The sequence below is a fragment of the Rhineura floridana genome, chromosome 6 (genome assembly GCF_030035675.1).
Source record: "Rhineura floridana isolate rRhiFlo1 chromosome 6, rRhiFlo1.hap2, whole genome shotgun sequence".
Taxonomy (NCBI): domain Eukaryota; kingdom Metazoa; phylum Chordata; class Lepidosauria; order Squamata; family Rhineuridae; genus Rhineura; species Rhineura floridana.
This window is the reverse complement of record NC_084485.1, coordinates 82,206,045-82,222,170: the sequence shown is the minus strand read 5'-3', so window position 1 is coordinate 82,222,170 and position 16,126 is coordinate 82,206,045. Positions and strand designations below refer to the sequence as shown.

Genomic DNA, 16,126 nt, shown 5'->3' with positions numbered 1-16,126 from the left:
TGAGACTGACATGCATCATATCTTCTGGCTATGCTGTGACACATTTGAGGGCAGAGAAAGGAGAGATCAGTCTCACATTGGTATGAAAACTGAGTGCTGCATTAATCCCATCACCTCCCAGCTAGAATATTGCTTCCTGTTGCAGTCACTTGCAAATGTGAACCGCAGTCACCCCTTTGGCTGTTTAAATGCTACCAAGAAGACTCAAGGAAAGTAATAAAGCCCTACAGTAGGGACACAGGAGTAAAATCCAAGTGTTTTTGGTGGAGGGAGTTTGGGTGACATAGCAGAGCTCTGAAGCTCATTTACTGCAATTCAAAAGAGCACAAAGCTGACTTTTTTTTTACTACATGATCAGTAAGTTATCAAGTCCTGCAGTAAACTTGGAAGTCATTGCAGGGCTGTTATGTTGTGTAATGGCTAGAGAGATGATGATCTGCCATGTCTACATTTTAAATTTTCTCTGCTTGTATGAGGGCTAGAAACATGTGTTTAAAACAACTAAAATCAGATTAGCAGGATTGAAAATTCATTGTCTCTCATTCTCAGTTTGGCATATGCTAAATGCATATAGCAGTGGATAGCGTGTCCCATTCCATTGGTTGTAGTCAGTGGGTAGGCCACAACCCTATAGACTCCAAGAAGGCTAAGCCCTGACATGCAAGATTGTCAAACAATGGTAGGATAAGTCAAGCATGCAAAGTCAAAGACAAACTGGGGTCAGACTCATGTAATCAGCCTGTGTCTAAAACATGATCCATTGGAAGGTAACAGTCCAGGGGTCAGAGAGCCCTTCCTTACTCATAAAGTGTTCTTTTCTCCTGAGTTGCACAGCGACTTTGGCCCCTCAGGCACGCATGTTGTTGTGGGCCACTGGGCTTGGATCTTTAGGCGCCTGCATTCCTGAGGGCTGGGGGTGGGTTGACTCTGCTGGGGGCTCAACTGCTGGCACTCAAATTGGAACCTACTCCAAGAGCCCTTTCCTTCTTGGAGATGGCCCCGAAAAGGGATTTTCAAGGCTGGCAAGGGAGGGTACTGGTGCCTGCTTCCCCAGGTCATTGATGGAAGATCTGGTTTGTCCTCTGAGGAGGCTCCAGGGCTGGGCTGAACATCATACCCTTCCTAGTGAGCAACCCCCCCTCCTCTACAGTAGATTCTCTCCCTCTCCCCCTCCCTCCCTCCCTCCCTCCCTCCCTCACTCACAGTTGGCTATACCAAGCAAATCATTTATTTCTCACTGGCTTTTTCCCATTACCTTCCAAAGGCTTGTTCTGGGATTACAGACAGTGCCCCCTGTACCTTAATGTGGAGGATTACTATTGGATTATGGCAGTAGTTCCCTAACCTTCCCCCCCCAGACCACTTAAAAATTGCTGATGGTCTTTGTGGACCAGGTGGGCTGGAGTAAGTCCCATTGAACTCAGTGAAGCTTACTTATGAGTAGACATGTATTGGATTGCAGCCTTAATGATTTTTCTGCCTGTAGTAGCAATTGTAATGTGCTGAGATGCTGTATGATTTTTAATTATATTTGTATTGCTTTGTTTATTTATTATATATTGTGTCCCACAGAATTCAAATAGTAATATAATAAAATATATAAGAAATAAGATAAACAATTAAAATACAATTAAAAAGCAAGATGAATATTTAATGTGATGGATGTGCCATCTTATCTTACTTATCCCTGTTAAATTTCGTTCTGTTGTTTTCAGCCCAAGGCTCCAGCCTATCAAGATCTCATTGAATTTTGTTTTTGTCTTCCAGAGTATTAATTATTCTTCCCAATTTTGTATCTACTGCAAATTTGATAAGCATTTCTTGCATCTTCTCATCCAAGTCATTAATAAAAACGTTGAAGAGCACCAGGCCCAGGACTGAGCACCCTGCGGTGCCCCACTTGTTACCTCCTCCAGTTTGAGAAGGAACCATTGATGAGCACTCTTTGAGTACGATTCTGTAGCCAACTTTGGATCCACCTGATAGTTGTTCCATTCAGCCTACATTTAGCTAGCTTGCTAATCAGACTATCATGGGGCACTTTGTCAAAGGTTTTGCTGAAGTCAAGATATATATTATGTTCACAGCATTCCCACATTCTACCAGGGAGGTAACCTGATCAAAAAATGAGGTAAGATTAGTTTGGCAGGATTTGTTCTTGATAAATCCATGTTGGCTTCTAGTAATCACTGCATTGTTTTCAAGCGGCTTACAGACTGACGGCTTTATAATCTGTTCCAGAATTTTCCCAGGGATTGATGTCAGGTTGACTGGTCTTTAGTTCCCAGGTTCCTCCCTTTTGCCCTTTTTGAAGATAGGGACAACATTAGCCCTCCTCCAGTCATCCAGCACTTCACTCATCCTCCACGATTTCACAAAGATAGTAGACAGTGGATCAGCTGCATAGCTTTCCTACAAGTGTCTTTTGGTTTATTGCATGGTTATAGGGCAGCATGTAGATATTTTAGATTAAAGAAAATTAGAACAGGATGCAATTTTGTCCAAAGACATAGTTTTAAACCAAGGAGAGGCAGTCCTCAGTGTTGCACCTTTTGTCTGACCACCTCTGAGACCTCCCTTCCGTCTACCATTCATGTGGAAAGGCCTTTACTGAACCAGTGGTGACAATGCTTTCTATATATCTTCAGAACATGACAGCATATGAGGTTCTTTTGATGCATCTGACTGGGTCTATAAATATCAAGATTGAATGTTCTCCGCATCTTTTCCAAAGGTGGAAGCTCTTAAAAAAGCCAGTTCGGTATCAGTGAATCCAGTATGTAGGAAATGGCCTTATTTTCTTGGGCTTCTGACATTCTGAACCCAGAAGCAGATGGACATTAACCGCCTCTGATTAGTTGGGAGACTTGCACATTAATTTTTTATACACTAGGACCACCTGAGTGACTGAATTCAATTACAGACTCGCTCCCTTTCTTGTTGGCCCCCCTTTCCCCCTGTGTTATTAATGTGGCTCCTCCATAGCAGAACCAAGGGACCTGTTGAAATGAGAAACCCTTATTTCTTAGCGTGACCCCCTGGATAATTAGGGTTAAATTGATATGCTATCACACTGGTGACACATTTTATCTGCCTCTGTTTGTACAAGAGGATACAATGGTGGAGGAAGGACCAATTTGTGCCCTTCTCTCGCTAACCAGACTGAGATAAAAGGTGTCACTAGGACGATAACGTCCTCGCCTTGCGCTCCTTTATTGTTGCTCAATTTGCTGTTTTTTTTTCTAAATCCTGTTCTTTCATTCTTTCAATACCCTTGGCCATATTTTAGCTCCATGCCATTGCATAATGATGCCCTGCTAAATGTGTGTGTGCTATCTGCAACTCTGGCTGACAGCCCTGCCTGATAACCGAATTCCTGCCCATCCATCACTAGCTGCCTCTCCTCAACTTAAGGAAAGTGATAACCAAAGGATGGCTGTTTATCACCAGCAAGCTGGGCTCTTCTTTCCTGGTTGAAAGAAAGGAGAGTTGGCTTCAGAGGAGAAAAGAGAGCCACATGATCTTGTCTCAATTTGCATATCATTCCTCTCTTGTAGCCCTTCAGACTGGCAGGACTGCCCTTCCCTCACATAATGCTGGGCTACAATTTCCCAGAGTATGGGAGTTACTCAGTTTTTAAATTTTAGTTTCTCAGTCTTATGACTGTTAGAGGAAAATTAAACTAGGTGTGAGTGAAAGAAAAAGTGCATAGATAATGCCTGGTGAAATATAAGAAGGCTCCTCCATGGCCAGCAGAATATATAAAATTCAGATTGTATCTGAGCTTTTTTTGTACTGCATAACATAATGAGAAAATGCAGAATACACAGTAGCTATGGTGGCAAATGAAACCTGTCCTTTAAGCCAGTAGTGGGGAAGCTTTTTGGCTCTGGGGACCAGATTTTTTTCTGGTTATGTCCTGCAGACCAACTTAAAACAGGTGGGCAGGGCAACCAATCTGTCAGTCCCATGACATCACTGCTAGATGGGTTGCTCCATCCACCTGTCAAAATCCTTTCCCTGTTGTGAGCCTTCCTGCGCTTCTCCGTTCCATCCCTGATGTTGGAAGTGGAAAGGAGCCACATGAGGCAGCTTTAAAGAGCAGTGCTGGGAGGAAGAAGCTGTTTCGGCTGAATGGAAACCTTGGGAAGAATGCCTTGCTCCAGGAAAGGAACAATTGGGATTGCACTTCAAGCTCACAGTTGTTCCTTTGAAACCCCATCCTTACCCACCTTGCACCTGATGTCATGTTTGATGGGGGTTGGGCTTCCCAGAGCAGCCTCATGGGCCAAATGGGGAGGACTGGTGGGCCAGGTTTTGGCCCATGGGCTGGAAGTTCCCCACCCCTGCTTTAAGCCACCCAGACCTCAAGAGAGAAGCTGTTCCTACCAATGCAAATCATAGTAGAGACCATAAAGAGCAGCTTATTTATTTATTTAATTTATTTATTAGATTTATATCCTACCCTTTCTCCCAGTAGGAGCTTGTATGCTCGTCTTTGGGTTGGATATATCTGTGTAATTCTTTTATTATTACAAAAGTGATGACGATAAGAAGAGTCCTGTCTAGTCAACATTTCCCACAATGCCAGCCAAATGCTGTAGGAAACCTGCAAAAAGGACATGAGGGCAAGACCCGTACTTTGTCATCAGCCCTCATCAACTGGTGGTCACAGTTGTCGTTGGTAGCCTTGTCCTTCACACATTTGTTTAATCTCCTTTTGAACTTTCATATTTGGTTGCCATCATTACAGCTTTTGGTAGTGAATTCTAAACTTAACTATGTAGTGTGAGAATCTCCTACTATTCAGCTTAATTGCATGAAGTTCTAGTACTATAAAGTAGGGAAATAAATTTCCTTCTCTCCACTTTTTCCACACCATGCATTAAACCAGGTGTGGGGAACCTTTGGCCCTTCATATGTTGCTGAACTATAACTCCCATCATCTCTGGCCTTTGGGAGTTGTAGTTCAGCAGCATCTGGAGGATGAAAAGTTTCTCACACCTGTATTAATCCTGTGTCATATTTCCCCACCCCCCCATCACTTTTTAAAAACCGGAATGCTCCAAATGAAACCTTTCCTCTTAAGAGAGTTTCTCCAGCTGCCATATTATTTTAATAGCTTTTTTCTGCACCTTTTCTGCTTCTACGACATCCTTTTTTGAGATGTGGCAACCAGAACTGTAGACAGTATTACAAAGGTGGGCATTATTATAAAGGCATTATGATGTTAGCAGTTTTATTTTTCAGTCCTTTTCCTAATGATCCCTAGCATGGAATCTGCCATTTTCACAGCTGTCACACACTGAGTTGACATCTTAATGACTCTCAAGGTTCCTTTCTTGGTCAGTCACTGCCAGCTCACACTACGTATATGTGAAGTTAGATTTTCTCCCCAATGTGTATCACTTTTTACATACTTAGATATTGAACAGCATTTGTCATTCTCTTACCCATTCACTCAGTTTGAAGAGCATCTTTTTGGAGCTCTTTGCAAAACTTTTTTTTTTTACCACTCTGAATAATGTTGGTGTCATTATAAGAAAACCTCATCCCTTCATTGCTCACCTCTAAGTCCAGATCACTTTTGTACAAGTTAAAAAGTATTGGTGTCAATACAGAGTCTTAGGGGACCATCCTTCTTATATTCTTCTGTTGTGAGAACTATTTCTGTACTCCCTCCCTCCTCCGGATGACCTTTATGCCTGCGCTATATGTTTGGAAGCAGTTCTTGAAGTTGATTCTTTAAATTTTGAAAATGTACTTCCAAGTGTAACCTGGATTGAGATGTATGAGTTTAGAAGTTGATTAAGTTATTAAACTCATGATATTGTCAGCATTTTGATTTGGAAAGGTTTGGAAAGACAATAGGAGTAAAACTATGTTGTCTTCTTCAAGATAAGGATAATTTGGATCCTTACAAAACTCTTGTTTGGGAGCAGTTTGCTTCAGAACCTATGTTTATATCCAAGCATAACATAGGATTTGTTCATGGGAAGATGTTACTGAGGTCTAGCTGCAGGTGGTAGGTGAAAGTCTTGTTTCTAGAACCATTGAGTTGTGCTCCCTTTGGTACAGCACTAACGACACCAGGAACCCAACATTGCTTTCCCCTGCCCAACCTTTTCTCTCTTTGTAGGAGCTCAGCTCAAGGAACACAGTTTACAACAAAGTGCTGGGTGCAAAGTGCATGCCTGATTTGCATTTCTAATTGCTTGGATTGCAGTAATTATGTGTAAATGGATCTATTAATCACTTATTTAATTAATTTTTGGTCTTTCCTATGTTCGCGTAACTCATACCCAATCCAGTATTCAGGACATCTCTAAAAATCTTTAGCAAAGCATTAATAAGCATTATGACCTGTTAACTACCCTATATCAATCAAATTGATTGGGGATAAATTAATCTACAGTCCATGATAATGGACACAATGCCCATGCTTTGCCCTTCCCGTAGTAGGGGGGGTGGGGTGGGGAGCTTATGGCATGGCTGCTGACTGGGAACACAAGTTCTTTCTATCGGAGAGATTGCAAGGCTATTCTGTAGATCCTGTGCCTTAGTATCCTACCCTTTTGCTGGTGTATTGGTAACTCTCTTGCTTCGGGTGACTATTTTTATAGCAGTATAGAAATGGGAAGATGGCTTATGGTCTCTTAGGTATGTCCTGGTTATTTAGCACCTGCACTGTGTGCCTAGTTCTGATAATCTGATTGTAATCTTGGCATCTTTGGGTCTAGCTGCAAACACTGGCATAATTTGACCCAATGGACTGTAACAACTATCACACACGCACACCCCTTCTGGGAGGGTTGATTGAGAGAGTTGTGGTGGAACAACTGCAGACATTCCTGGATGAGACTGATTATTTGAGTCCATGCCAGTCTGGGTTCAGGCGTGGATTTGGGACAGGGTTGTGGCCAGAGAGTAACATTGGGAGAGTGCTCGTCAGTCCCCTGGTGTTTACGTTATGGGTGCCCCAGGACAGTATTCTGTCCCCAATGCTATTCAACCTCTACATGAAGCTATTGGGAGCGGTCATTAGGAGTTTTGGAGCAAGGTGTCATCAGTATGCTGATGATACCCAATTCTGTTTCTCCATTGCATCTGAGTCGGGAACACCTGTGCAAGTCCTGGATCAGTGCCTAGACGTAGTGGTGGACTGGATGAGGGTCAATAAACCGAGCCTGAATCCTGTAAAGACGGAGGCCTTTTGTGTGGGCGGTTCCCATGTCCAGGAGATAGGTCAATTGTCTATTTTGGACATGGCTGCACTCCCATTGAAGGAGCAGGTAAATAATCTGGTGGTACTCCATGATTCATCTTTGTCACTAGAGACCCAAGTCACCTCTGTGACCAGGAGTACTTTTTACCAGTTTCGGGTAATATGCCACCTGTGATTGTTCCTGGACTATAAGAGCCTGACCATAGTGTTCCACACACTGGTAACCTCAAGATTTGATTACTGTAATGCGCTTTATGTGGTGCTACCCTTGTATCTGGTCCCAAGGCTTCAGCTAGTGCAGAATGCAGCAGTCAGACTACTCTCAGGGGCAGATTATTGGCAACATGTCACTTAGCTGCTGAGAAAGGTACACTGGTTGCCAATTTGCTGTCAGGCCAGGTGCAAGGTATTTGTGTTAGTTCACAATGCCCTAAACAACTTGGGTCCAAAGTATCTTAAGGTTCATCTGATTCCTTATGCGCCATCTCGATCACTGAGATCTTTTCATGGGATCCTTTTCCCATGCCCGTGAGGTGTAGTTTGCCTTCTCTGGGGACTGAGCTTTTAGTGTGGCAGGCTCTGCCCTGTAGAACTCCCTACCGGTAGAAATTCAGCAGGAACCATCTCACACTTCATTCAGACATCTTTTGAAAACTATACTGTTTAGACAGGCCTTTGCAATTTGAATTTCCCCCTTTTAACCCATATGTATCTATTGATGTTTTTAATGATGTTTTTATGGTTGTTTTTACTGATTTTATTTTAAATATCGTATTCCGACCTTGATACATTCTGATGAAAGTGTGGATTATAAATATGTAAATAAATAAATAAATAAATAAATAAATAAATAAAAGCAGTTTTGGAGACATATTGGCAACTACTAAGACCTCAGTGAAAATATCTGTCATTCTGAATGTACAATGGCTGTTGTCTAGTCATTCCAACCTAGGGATTTGGGTTGGGCTCCTGTGTTTTGAGTGGCCTCTATCAAATGCATGGGATCCTTCTGAAATCAGGCTAGAGCACTTCATTCTGTCCTCTTTCTCAAAACCAGAAGTGTTTAATAAAGCTGGTTTTGTGATGTCAGGCTCCTCTCATGGAATCCAACCTGTTCTTTCTCCTCTCTTACAGGTTACCTGGACAATGCCAATACTTAGGGCTTCCAGTTGCTGATTACTTCAAACAGTGGATTAATCTCAAAAAGGTACTTTCATTGAAAATCTCTCTTTCCCCACCACCCCCACCACCTGGCTGCCTCTTCATTTCCCCTTCTCCTATTCTCCCTTCCTCTGCTCCTTCAAGGAGGTATTTAATAAGCGCTGCTGTTTTGCATTGAAATGAGGAGTTATTTTCTCAGAGGCTGGGTGAAGCGAAGTTCCTATTGTATCTCCCCTAATAGAGTCTTACTGTACTTGATGGAATGTGGTTTGCAGCTGAGGAGAATCCCATTGTGGCCACCCTAACATAGCACCTCTATGCATAATAACTCAGCATCTGTCTGGGAAAGGCTGGGTCAACTGGAGCATATCAGAGGCTGCTCCACCCCCACCCTGGTTTCTAAGTCCCCTCCCCCCTAGGTGAATATTAACCAGCTGTTTCTCAGTGCTGAAGGCCTTTGGGGGGGAAATATATATATATACATATCTATATATCTATATAGATATAGATATATATAAAGCCTGCTTATGGCCATTTGTTTTATGCACACCTTTTTTTAAAAAAATAACACCCTCCAACCCCCCCAACCATGTGACTTTTGACTGCTTAGTAGTATGACCACTAGAGCAATATGCATAGATACCTCCCTTCTTCATTCAAACTTAATGGATTATCTACTCAGGTATCTTGCACTTTTTTAGAGACCCCCCCCCCGGTATATAAGAGAATTGCATATATGGAAAGCCTCCTCTCCCAACCCCTCTGTATTAATAAGAATGTAGTTAGGAAGTAGATATTGGCTGTTGGTGCAAGAAGGCAAAACTTAGTGCTGTACTCAGGGTGTTACTGAATACAGCAGTTTTGCATTTTCAAATCTTTCATGTAGGAGCTTGCTTAATGAAATACATGTATAATTTGCATTTTTCCATTTTGTTTTGTCCATTTTTTAAAAAGTGAAAGCAAGAGAAGCATTCTGAACAGCAATAGAAACAAAAATTAGCATGATCTGTTCTTTCAAATCAAGGTAGGGCATGAATGTAATGAGGGAGAGGCTAGCAGCATGTTCCTCACTGAACTTGACATGAGTTCCCTGCTGTCGGAGCAAATCTCCTGGCTTATTGCCAGGCTTTTGCAAATGTAATCTGAAAGCACATTTGGGGCATTGTTCAGTTCAGTGACCATTAATGAACACTATTTGAAGTTCACTAAACTTCTGGTGAATGGATAGGAGTGATATAACCAGCGGGATGATGGTCATACAAAAAAGTCAAATCGCTCAGCTTGGTGATGTTTGATATCAGCTGACTAAAACCCTTGGCTGTGTTGTCTCAAGGGCAGGAGGTACAGTACATTGTCTTTTTTGCTATCATTTTGGGCTATCAGGTTCAGCCCATTAGAAGTCTGGGTTTTTTTGTTACATACAATCCATTTTGACATGCAGGCAGAGGGAAACTTTATGTCTCTTTCAGGGAATAGCTTCATGGTGTGGATGTTTGATCAGAATTCATTATGTTTCAGTATCACAGGAATGGGAGCAGCCCAAAACCCAGGACAGAGGGTCAGTAGAACAGTAGAGACCAGGGCTCATGTAGATAAAACAGCAAAGATCAGGGTTAATATCACTTAGAAAACCACTCATTCTCTTATCAAGTGTGTTGACCCATGCTAGGCTTTGTCAGAAGGAAACAGAAGCTCACTTGTTCTGCACGATGTGAGAAGAGCAGGATTGGTCTGTGTGCTCAGCCTATGCATTTTCCTGACTGCCAAGAGAGAAGAGTATTTGTTTAGCCTCATGCTTGAAAAATCTCAAACCCTATGTAAAAAATTTCTCACAACACTCTAGGAATAACGTTGGTTCCTTAATACCGGGCAATTGCTATCAGACCCTTTAGTTTCTAAAATTAATGTTGTTTCATGCCTAAGACAGAGCTGTGTTTGGGTGCAATGCTAACTCATGGTCCTTTTTTTTTTTAAAGAAAAACTTTGAAGTGCCCCAGTCAACTAACTTACCGTTTGTCTATTGCCAGCAAAAACACAATCTGAAAGCACGGCTTGAAGTTAGCTTGTGACTCTTGGCTTGCAGATTGTGTACTGCAGTGAGGTGATATTTAACTGGCTCTCCAAAAAGATGGACGTTAGGGGGTTCTGTTGTTGAGCACACCAGAGTTGAGAGAAGATGAACACTCTTACATTTTTTTAAAAAAAGCAAATCACAATAAGCGCTCTGGGGCAGAACCATATGTCATGTTGTTATATGATATACTAACCACTATCCTCCTGGACAGAAGTGTCCCCCTTAAGCGCACTATGGACATCAGCATCAGTGTTACAGACAAGAATCAGCAGCCAAGACAGATGATTCAAGACAGTGGTAAGCAGATCTAATAATCCACTCCTGGAATATCAGGATAGGTGTGTTTACTAGCAAGGCCACCTTCAACAAGCACACCTGTTCTGAGGATGGCATCAATCACTGTCCAAGCTATTCCCACAACAGCCTCCTCAGAAGCAGCCTTGCCTTCTCCAGAAAGAAACTATGCTTGCTCAGATTGGTAGATCTCCCTCACTCATCACTTTGAGCTCCTTTCATTGCCCAGTGAAAGTATGACAATGTAAACTGGTCAAAAGCACTTTGGGCTAACTTCCTGTAAGTATGTTTACCAGCTAACTTGCAGTGCTCACTCCAAACACTGAGGAGCAACAGCCATGGTAACAGTAACCCTGCTTGTGCTGCTGTGTGCTCCAGAGTGCCTTTCCACTCATGGAGATGGGTGTTGTGCATCTGTACAGCTGTCCTTTACCAGTGAATCTGCAAACCCTTTAGAACAGGGATCAATCTCTCTCACTTTGATCTGGAAAGTGCCTTGAGCATTGATTTTTTATTTATGTATTTATTTATTGCATTTGTATACCGCCCCATAGCCAAAGCTCTCTGGGCGGTTTACAACAATTAAAAACATTAAAAACAAATATGCAAATTTAAAAACACATTTTTTAAAAAGCAATTTAAAAACACATGCTAAAATGCCTGAGAGAAGAGAAAAGTCTTGACCTGGCGCTGAAAAGATAACAGTGTTGGCGCCAGGTGTACCTCGTCACAAAGATCATTCCATAATTTGGGGGCTACCACTGAGAAGGCCCTCTCCCTTGTTGCCATCCTACGAGCTTCCCTCAGAGTAGGCCCCCAGAGGAGGGCCTTGGATGTTGAGTGTAGTGTATGAGTGGGTTCGTGTCGGGAGAGGAGTTCCATCAGGTATTGTGGTCCTAAGCCGTGTAAAGCTTTATAGGTTAAAACCAGCACCTTGAATTGAGTTCGGAAACATACAGGCAGCCAATGCATGTGGACCAGAATCGGTTTTATATGTTCAGACCGTCTGGTCCCTGTTACCAATCTGGCCGCTGCATTTTGCACAAGCTGCAGTTTCTGAACCGTCTTCAAAGGCAGCCCCATGTAGAACGCATTACAGTAATCTAACTTGGAGGTTACCGGAGCATGGACAACTGAAGCCAGGTTATCCCTGTCCAGATAGGGGCGAAGCTGGGCCACCAACCGAAGTTGGTAGAAGGCACTCCGTGACACCGAGGCTACTTGAGCCTCAAGTGACAGAGATGGTTCTAGGAGAACCCCCAAGCTACGAACCTGCTCCTTCAGGGGGAGTGCAACTCCATCCAAGACAGGTTGGACATCCACACTTTGGTCAGAACAACCACCCACTAGTAGCATCTCAGTCTTGTCTGGATTGACACTCAGTTTATTAACCCTTATCCAGTCCATTGTCGCAGCCAGGCAGCAGTTCAGCACATCAGCCAGGCACCCGAAGAAGATGAAAAGGAGAAATAGAGCTGCGTGTCATCAGCATACTGATGGCAACACACTTCAAAGCTCCGGATGACTACACCCAACGGTTTCATGTAGATGTTGAACAGCATGGGGGACAGAACTGACCCCTGCGGAACCCCATACTGGAGAGTCCAGGGTGCCGAGCAATGTTCCCCAAGCACCACCTTCTGGAGCTGACCCGCTAAGTTAGAGCGGAACCACCACCATGCAGTCCCTCCAACTCCCAACTCAGCCAGTCTTCCCAGAAGGATACCATGGTTGATGGTATCGAAAGCCGCTGAGAGATCAAGGAGAATCAACAGAGTCACACTCCCCCTGTCTCTCTCCCGACAGAGGTCATCATATAGGGCGACCAAGGCTGTTTCCGTGCCAAAACCAGGCCTGAAACCCAACTGAAATGGATCCAGATAATCGGTCTCATCCAATAGTGTCTGGAGCTGGCCCAAGGACCTTGCCCAGGAATGGAACACTTGCTACCGGCCTATAGTTATTAAGATTTTCTCAGTTCAGGAAGGGTCTCTTCAGGAGTGGTCTCACTACCGCCTCTTTCAGGCAGCCAGGGACCACTCCCTCTCTCAGTGAGGCATTAATCACTTCCCTGGCCCAGCCGGCTGTTCCATCCCTGCTAGCTTTTATTAGCCAAGAAGGGCAAGGATCCAGCACAGAAGTGGTTGCACGAACCTGTCCAAGTACCTTGTCAACATCCTCAAGCTGTACCAATTGAAACTCATCCAAGAAATCGGGACAGGGCTGTGCTCTGGATACCTCGCTTGATTCACCTGCTATAACACTGGAGTCTAAGTCCTGTCATATGCTAAAGATTTTATCCTGGAAGTGCTAGCAAATTCATTTCAGTGGGCCTCAGATGGTTCTACCATGTCCTTGGGGCCAGCGTGTAACAGCCCCCAGACAATTCTGAAGAGCTCCGCTGGGCGGCAGATTGATAATTTGATAGTGGCAGCAAAATATTGTTTTTTTGCTGCCCTCACTGCCCCTAAATACAGCTTACCATAGGCACTTAACCAATGTGTACCAATGTGTAATTGCATCCACCAGGAGTTCGTCTCCATCTGCACTCAAGCCGTCTCCTGTATTGTTTCATCGCTCTCAGCTCTGGGGTATACCATGGAGCTGTACAAGCTCTACACAGGAGAGGGTGCTCAGGAGCAATCATGTCAACCGCCCGAGTCATTTCTGTATTCCACAGTTCAACCAGGGTTTCAACAGGAGCACCAGCCCTATCAGCCGGAAAACTCCCCAGAGCCCTTTGGAAACTATCCGGATCCATTAGTCTCTGAGGGCGGACCAACTTAATAGGTCTCCCACCCTTGCAGAGGGGAAAAGCCGCTGTAAGGCTAAACTTCAGCAAGCAGTGATCTGTCCATGACAGAGGGACTGATGTAAGGCCCCTCAGATTCAGATCACCATCTCCATGTCCAGTTGCAAAGACCAAGTCTAGCATATGCCCTACTATGTGTTGGGCCAATGGCATATTGGGACAGTCCCATAGTTGTCATGGAGAGCATGAAATCCTGAGCCGCCCCGGATAAGGTGGCCTCGGCATGGATGTTGACATTCCCCAGAACCAACAGTCTGGGGGATCTCAACAGTACACCCGAGACCACCTCCATCAGCTCAGCTAGGGAGTCTGTTGGGCAGCGGGGTGGGCAGTACACCAACAGAATCCCCAGTCTGTCCCGCTGACCCAACACAAGGTGCAAATACTCCCAACCAGTAGTCACATGGACAGGGTACTTGCAGAGGGAGATGGAGCTCCTATAGACCACAGCAACCCCCCTTCCCCGACCCTCACGTGTACCCTGATGCTGAACCAGGTACCCGGGCGGACATAGCTGGGAGAGACTGACTCCTCCCTGCTCACCCTCCCAGGTCTCAGTTATACATGCCAGATCGGCTGCCTCATCCACAATTAAATCATGAATGAGGGAGATCTTATTATGCACTGATCTGGCATTTAGGAGCAGCATCCGGAGGTCTGAGAGCTGGCTGATGGGGCAACCAACAAACCTGCAGGTGTGAGGGGAACCGGGACAAGGCACAGTTGTTAACTGCCTGGGCCGCGTTCCCCTTACCTGGCAAGTCCTCCTCACAACGCTGTATCTCCCTCGACCTGTCACTACATTAATTGGGGGCCCCTCAAGTCTCCCCACTTGGCTCTGAGTCCTCTCTCCCAGGCACATCTCAAGACCCGCAAAAAGCCAGGCATCCTGCAAAGCACTATATGAACGATTGATGGCACTATATGAACAATTAGTAGCAGTAATTGTCAAACAAGAAGGTGCAGCTCCTTAAGCTGCAGAAATAAAGTAACTTTGATTAAGACTTCCAGGGAGCCCAAGGGATGTTCTCATGCAAACAAAATAAAGTTGCTTTTATTCTAGTCTTGGGCAAACTGTGCCTTTGGATCCAGAGTGGCAGAAAGGAGAAAGCAAGGATGCGATGCTACATGCATTATACCTCATAAACTGTATGGGTATATGTGTAATTGTGTATGTGCATATCTGTGAGCGTATGGGTGCATTAGCCAATGAGGTTGGTGGCCCAGAGTCCATCTGGTATGTCACATGATGATGATGCCAATTTCAATTTTAGTACCAAGCATATTATCAAATGCATTTTTAGCACTTGTGGACTTGCATCCAATGCTGTCCATGTGTGAGCAGAACAGTAATCAAATCCTACTTACTACAGACCTCCACGTACCCTCACAATCTGTTCCAGAAGGTGGGGGACGCTCTGGAGTAGATTTTGGGGATGGGCATTGGGAGAATGGGGAAGTCCTGTTGCACAAACAGAACACTGGATTCTGCCCAAAGAAGAGCAATAAAAATGATTAGAGGTATGCAGTATCTTGCATAAGGGGAAGAGTTAAAGATCAGGACTATGCAGTAATATCCACTCTTATCTATTACTTCTCTGAGTATATAAAATCATGAGTGTAGAAAAAGTAACCAAGAAACAGACTTTTGCCCTTGCAAGTAGTTGCTGCAACCAGTGAACCTCCAATGAAATTAACAAGCAGCAGGTTTAAAACAAGCACATAAACTATTTTCACACAACCCTCAGTTTATTTGTGGAACTCTCTGCTATCAGTACTGTTGGGCAATAATAATAAAATTCCTTAGATGAATGAATGGAAGATAAGAATATCAATAGCTCTTTATTAGCATGCTCAGGGCATCTATTCTAATATTTAGGATGTCTCTAAAATTTAAAACTGTGGTGATTGGGAGTGGATGGCTAAGAATGGACTACTGCTATATATTTCCTCAAGCATCTTTATATGGCTTTTGTCAGTGATGGGATATAGAGGTAGGTGGATCATTTGTCTGGTCAATAAGGGTTGACATTAGGTTCACATAAATTTACTGCAGGGCAAAAATGACCCAGATAATGAAAGTAACTAATGTATGCAGGGCAAATTGCTAAGCATAGGGATTTTCACTCATGCCCTGATCGCTCTAACTTCCATTGCTTCCTAGATGTGAGTTGGTATTTCTCAGTTAATTCAGTGTGCCATTTTGTGGGTTGTTATATAATGACTATCCCTTCAACCCAGCAGCTTTCCAAAGCACTGGAGATCTGCTTGTCAGTCATGTGATAGCTCAAAGGATACTGGTAACTAGCCAATCGCAGACAGAGAGGGATACTGGGCACAGAGGGGCAGTTGTGCTTTCCTCCCTCCCTCCTAGGAAGGCTGTATTGGGCCAGCTTTCTACCGCTTTGCCTTTAAATCTGTCACACAGCTGTCTTGAACTCTGGAAATCCTTTCACTCTCTCCCTTGCCTTGTTAACATGTGTTGCCTTTGGGGTAATCAGGGAAAAAATATTATGTCCTTTTACAATTACCGGGTTTTGGAATATTAAAATGTCTCGCT

General features: G+C 43.9%; 1 protein-coding gene across 3 annotated transcripts in view; it reads left to right on the top strand.

Moving 5' to 3' along the window:
* The window catches only part of ERI3 (ERI1 exoribonuclease family member 3), a 299,483-nt gene that overhangs the window by 127,388 nt on the left and 155,969 nt on the right, over nucleotides 1-16,126 (top strand). For all 3 annotated transcript variants that reach the window (XM_061632739.1, XM_061632737.1, XM_061632738.1), the window contains exon 6: nucleotides 8,360-8,432. In XM_061632739.1, the coding sequence (XP_061488723.1) occupies nucleotides 8,360-8,432 (73 nt within the window). The remainder of the gene's footprint in view (nucleotides 1-8,359; nucleotides 8,433-16,126) is intronic.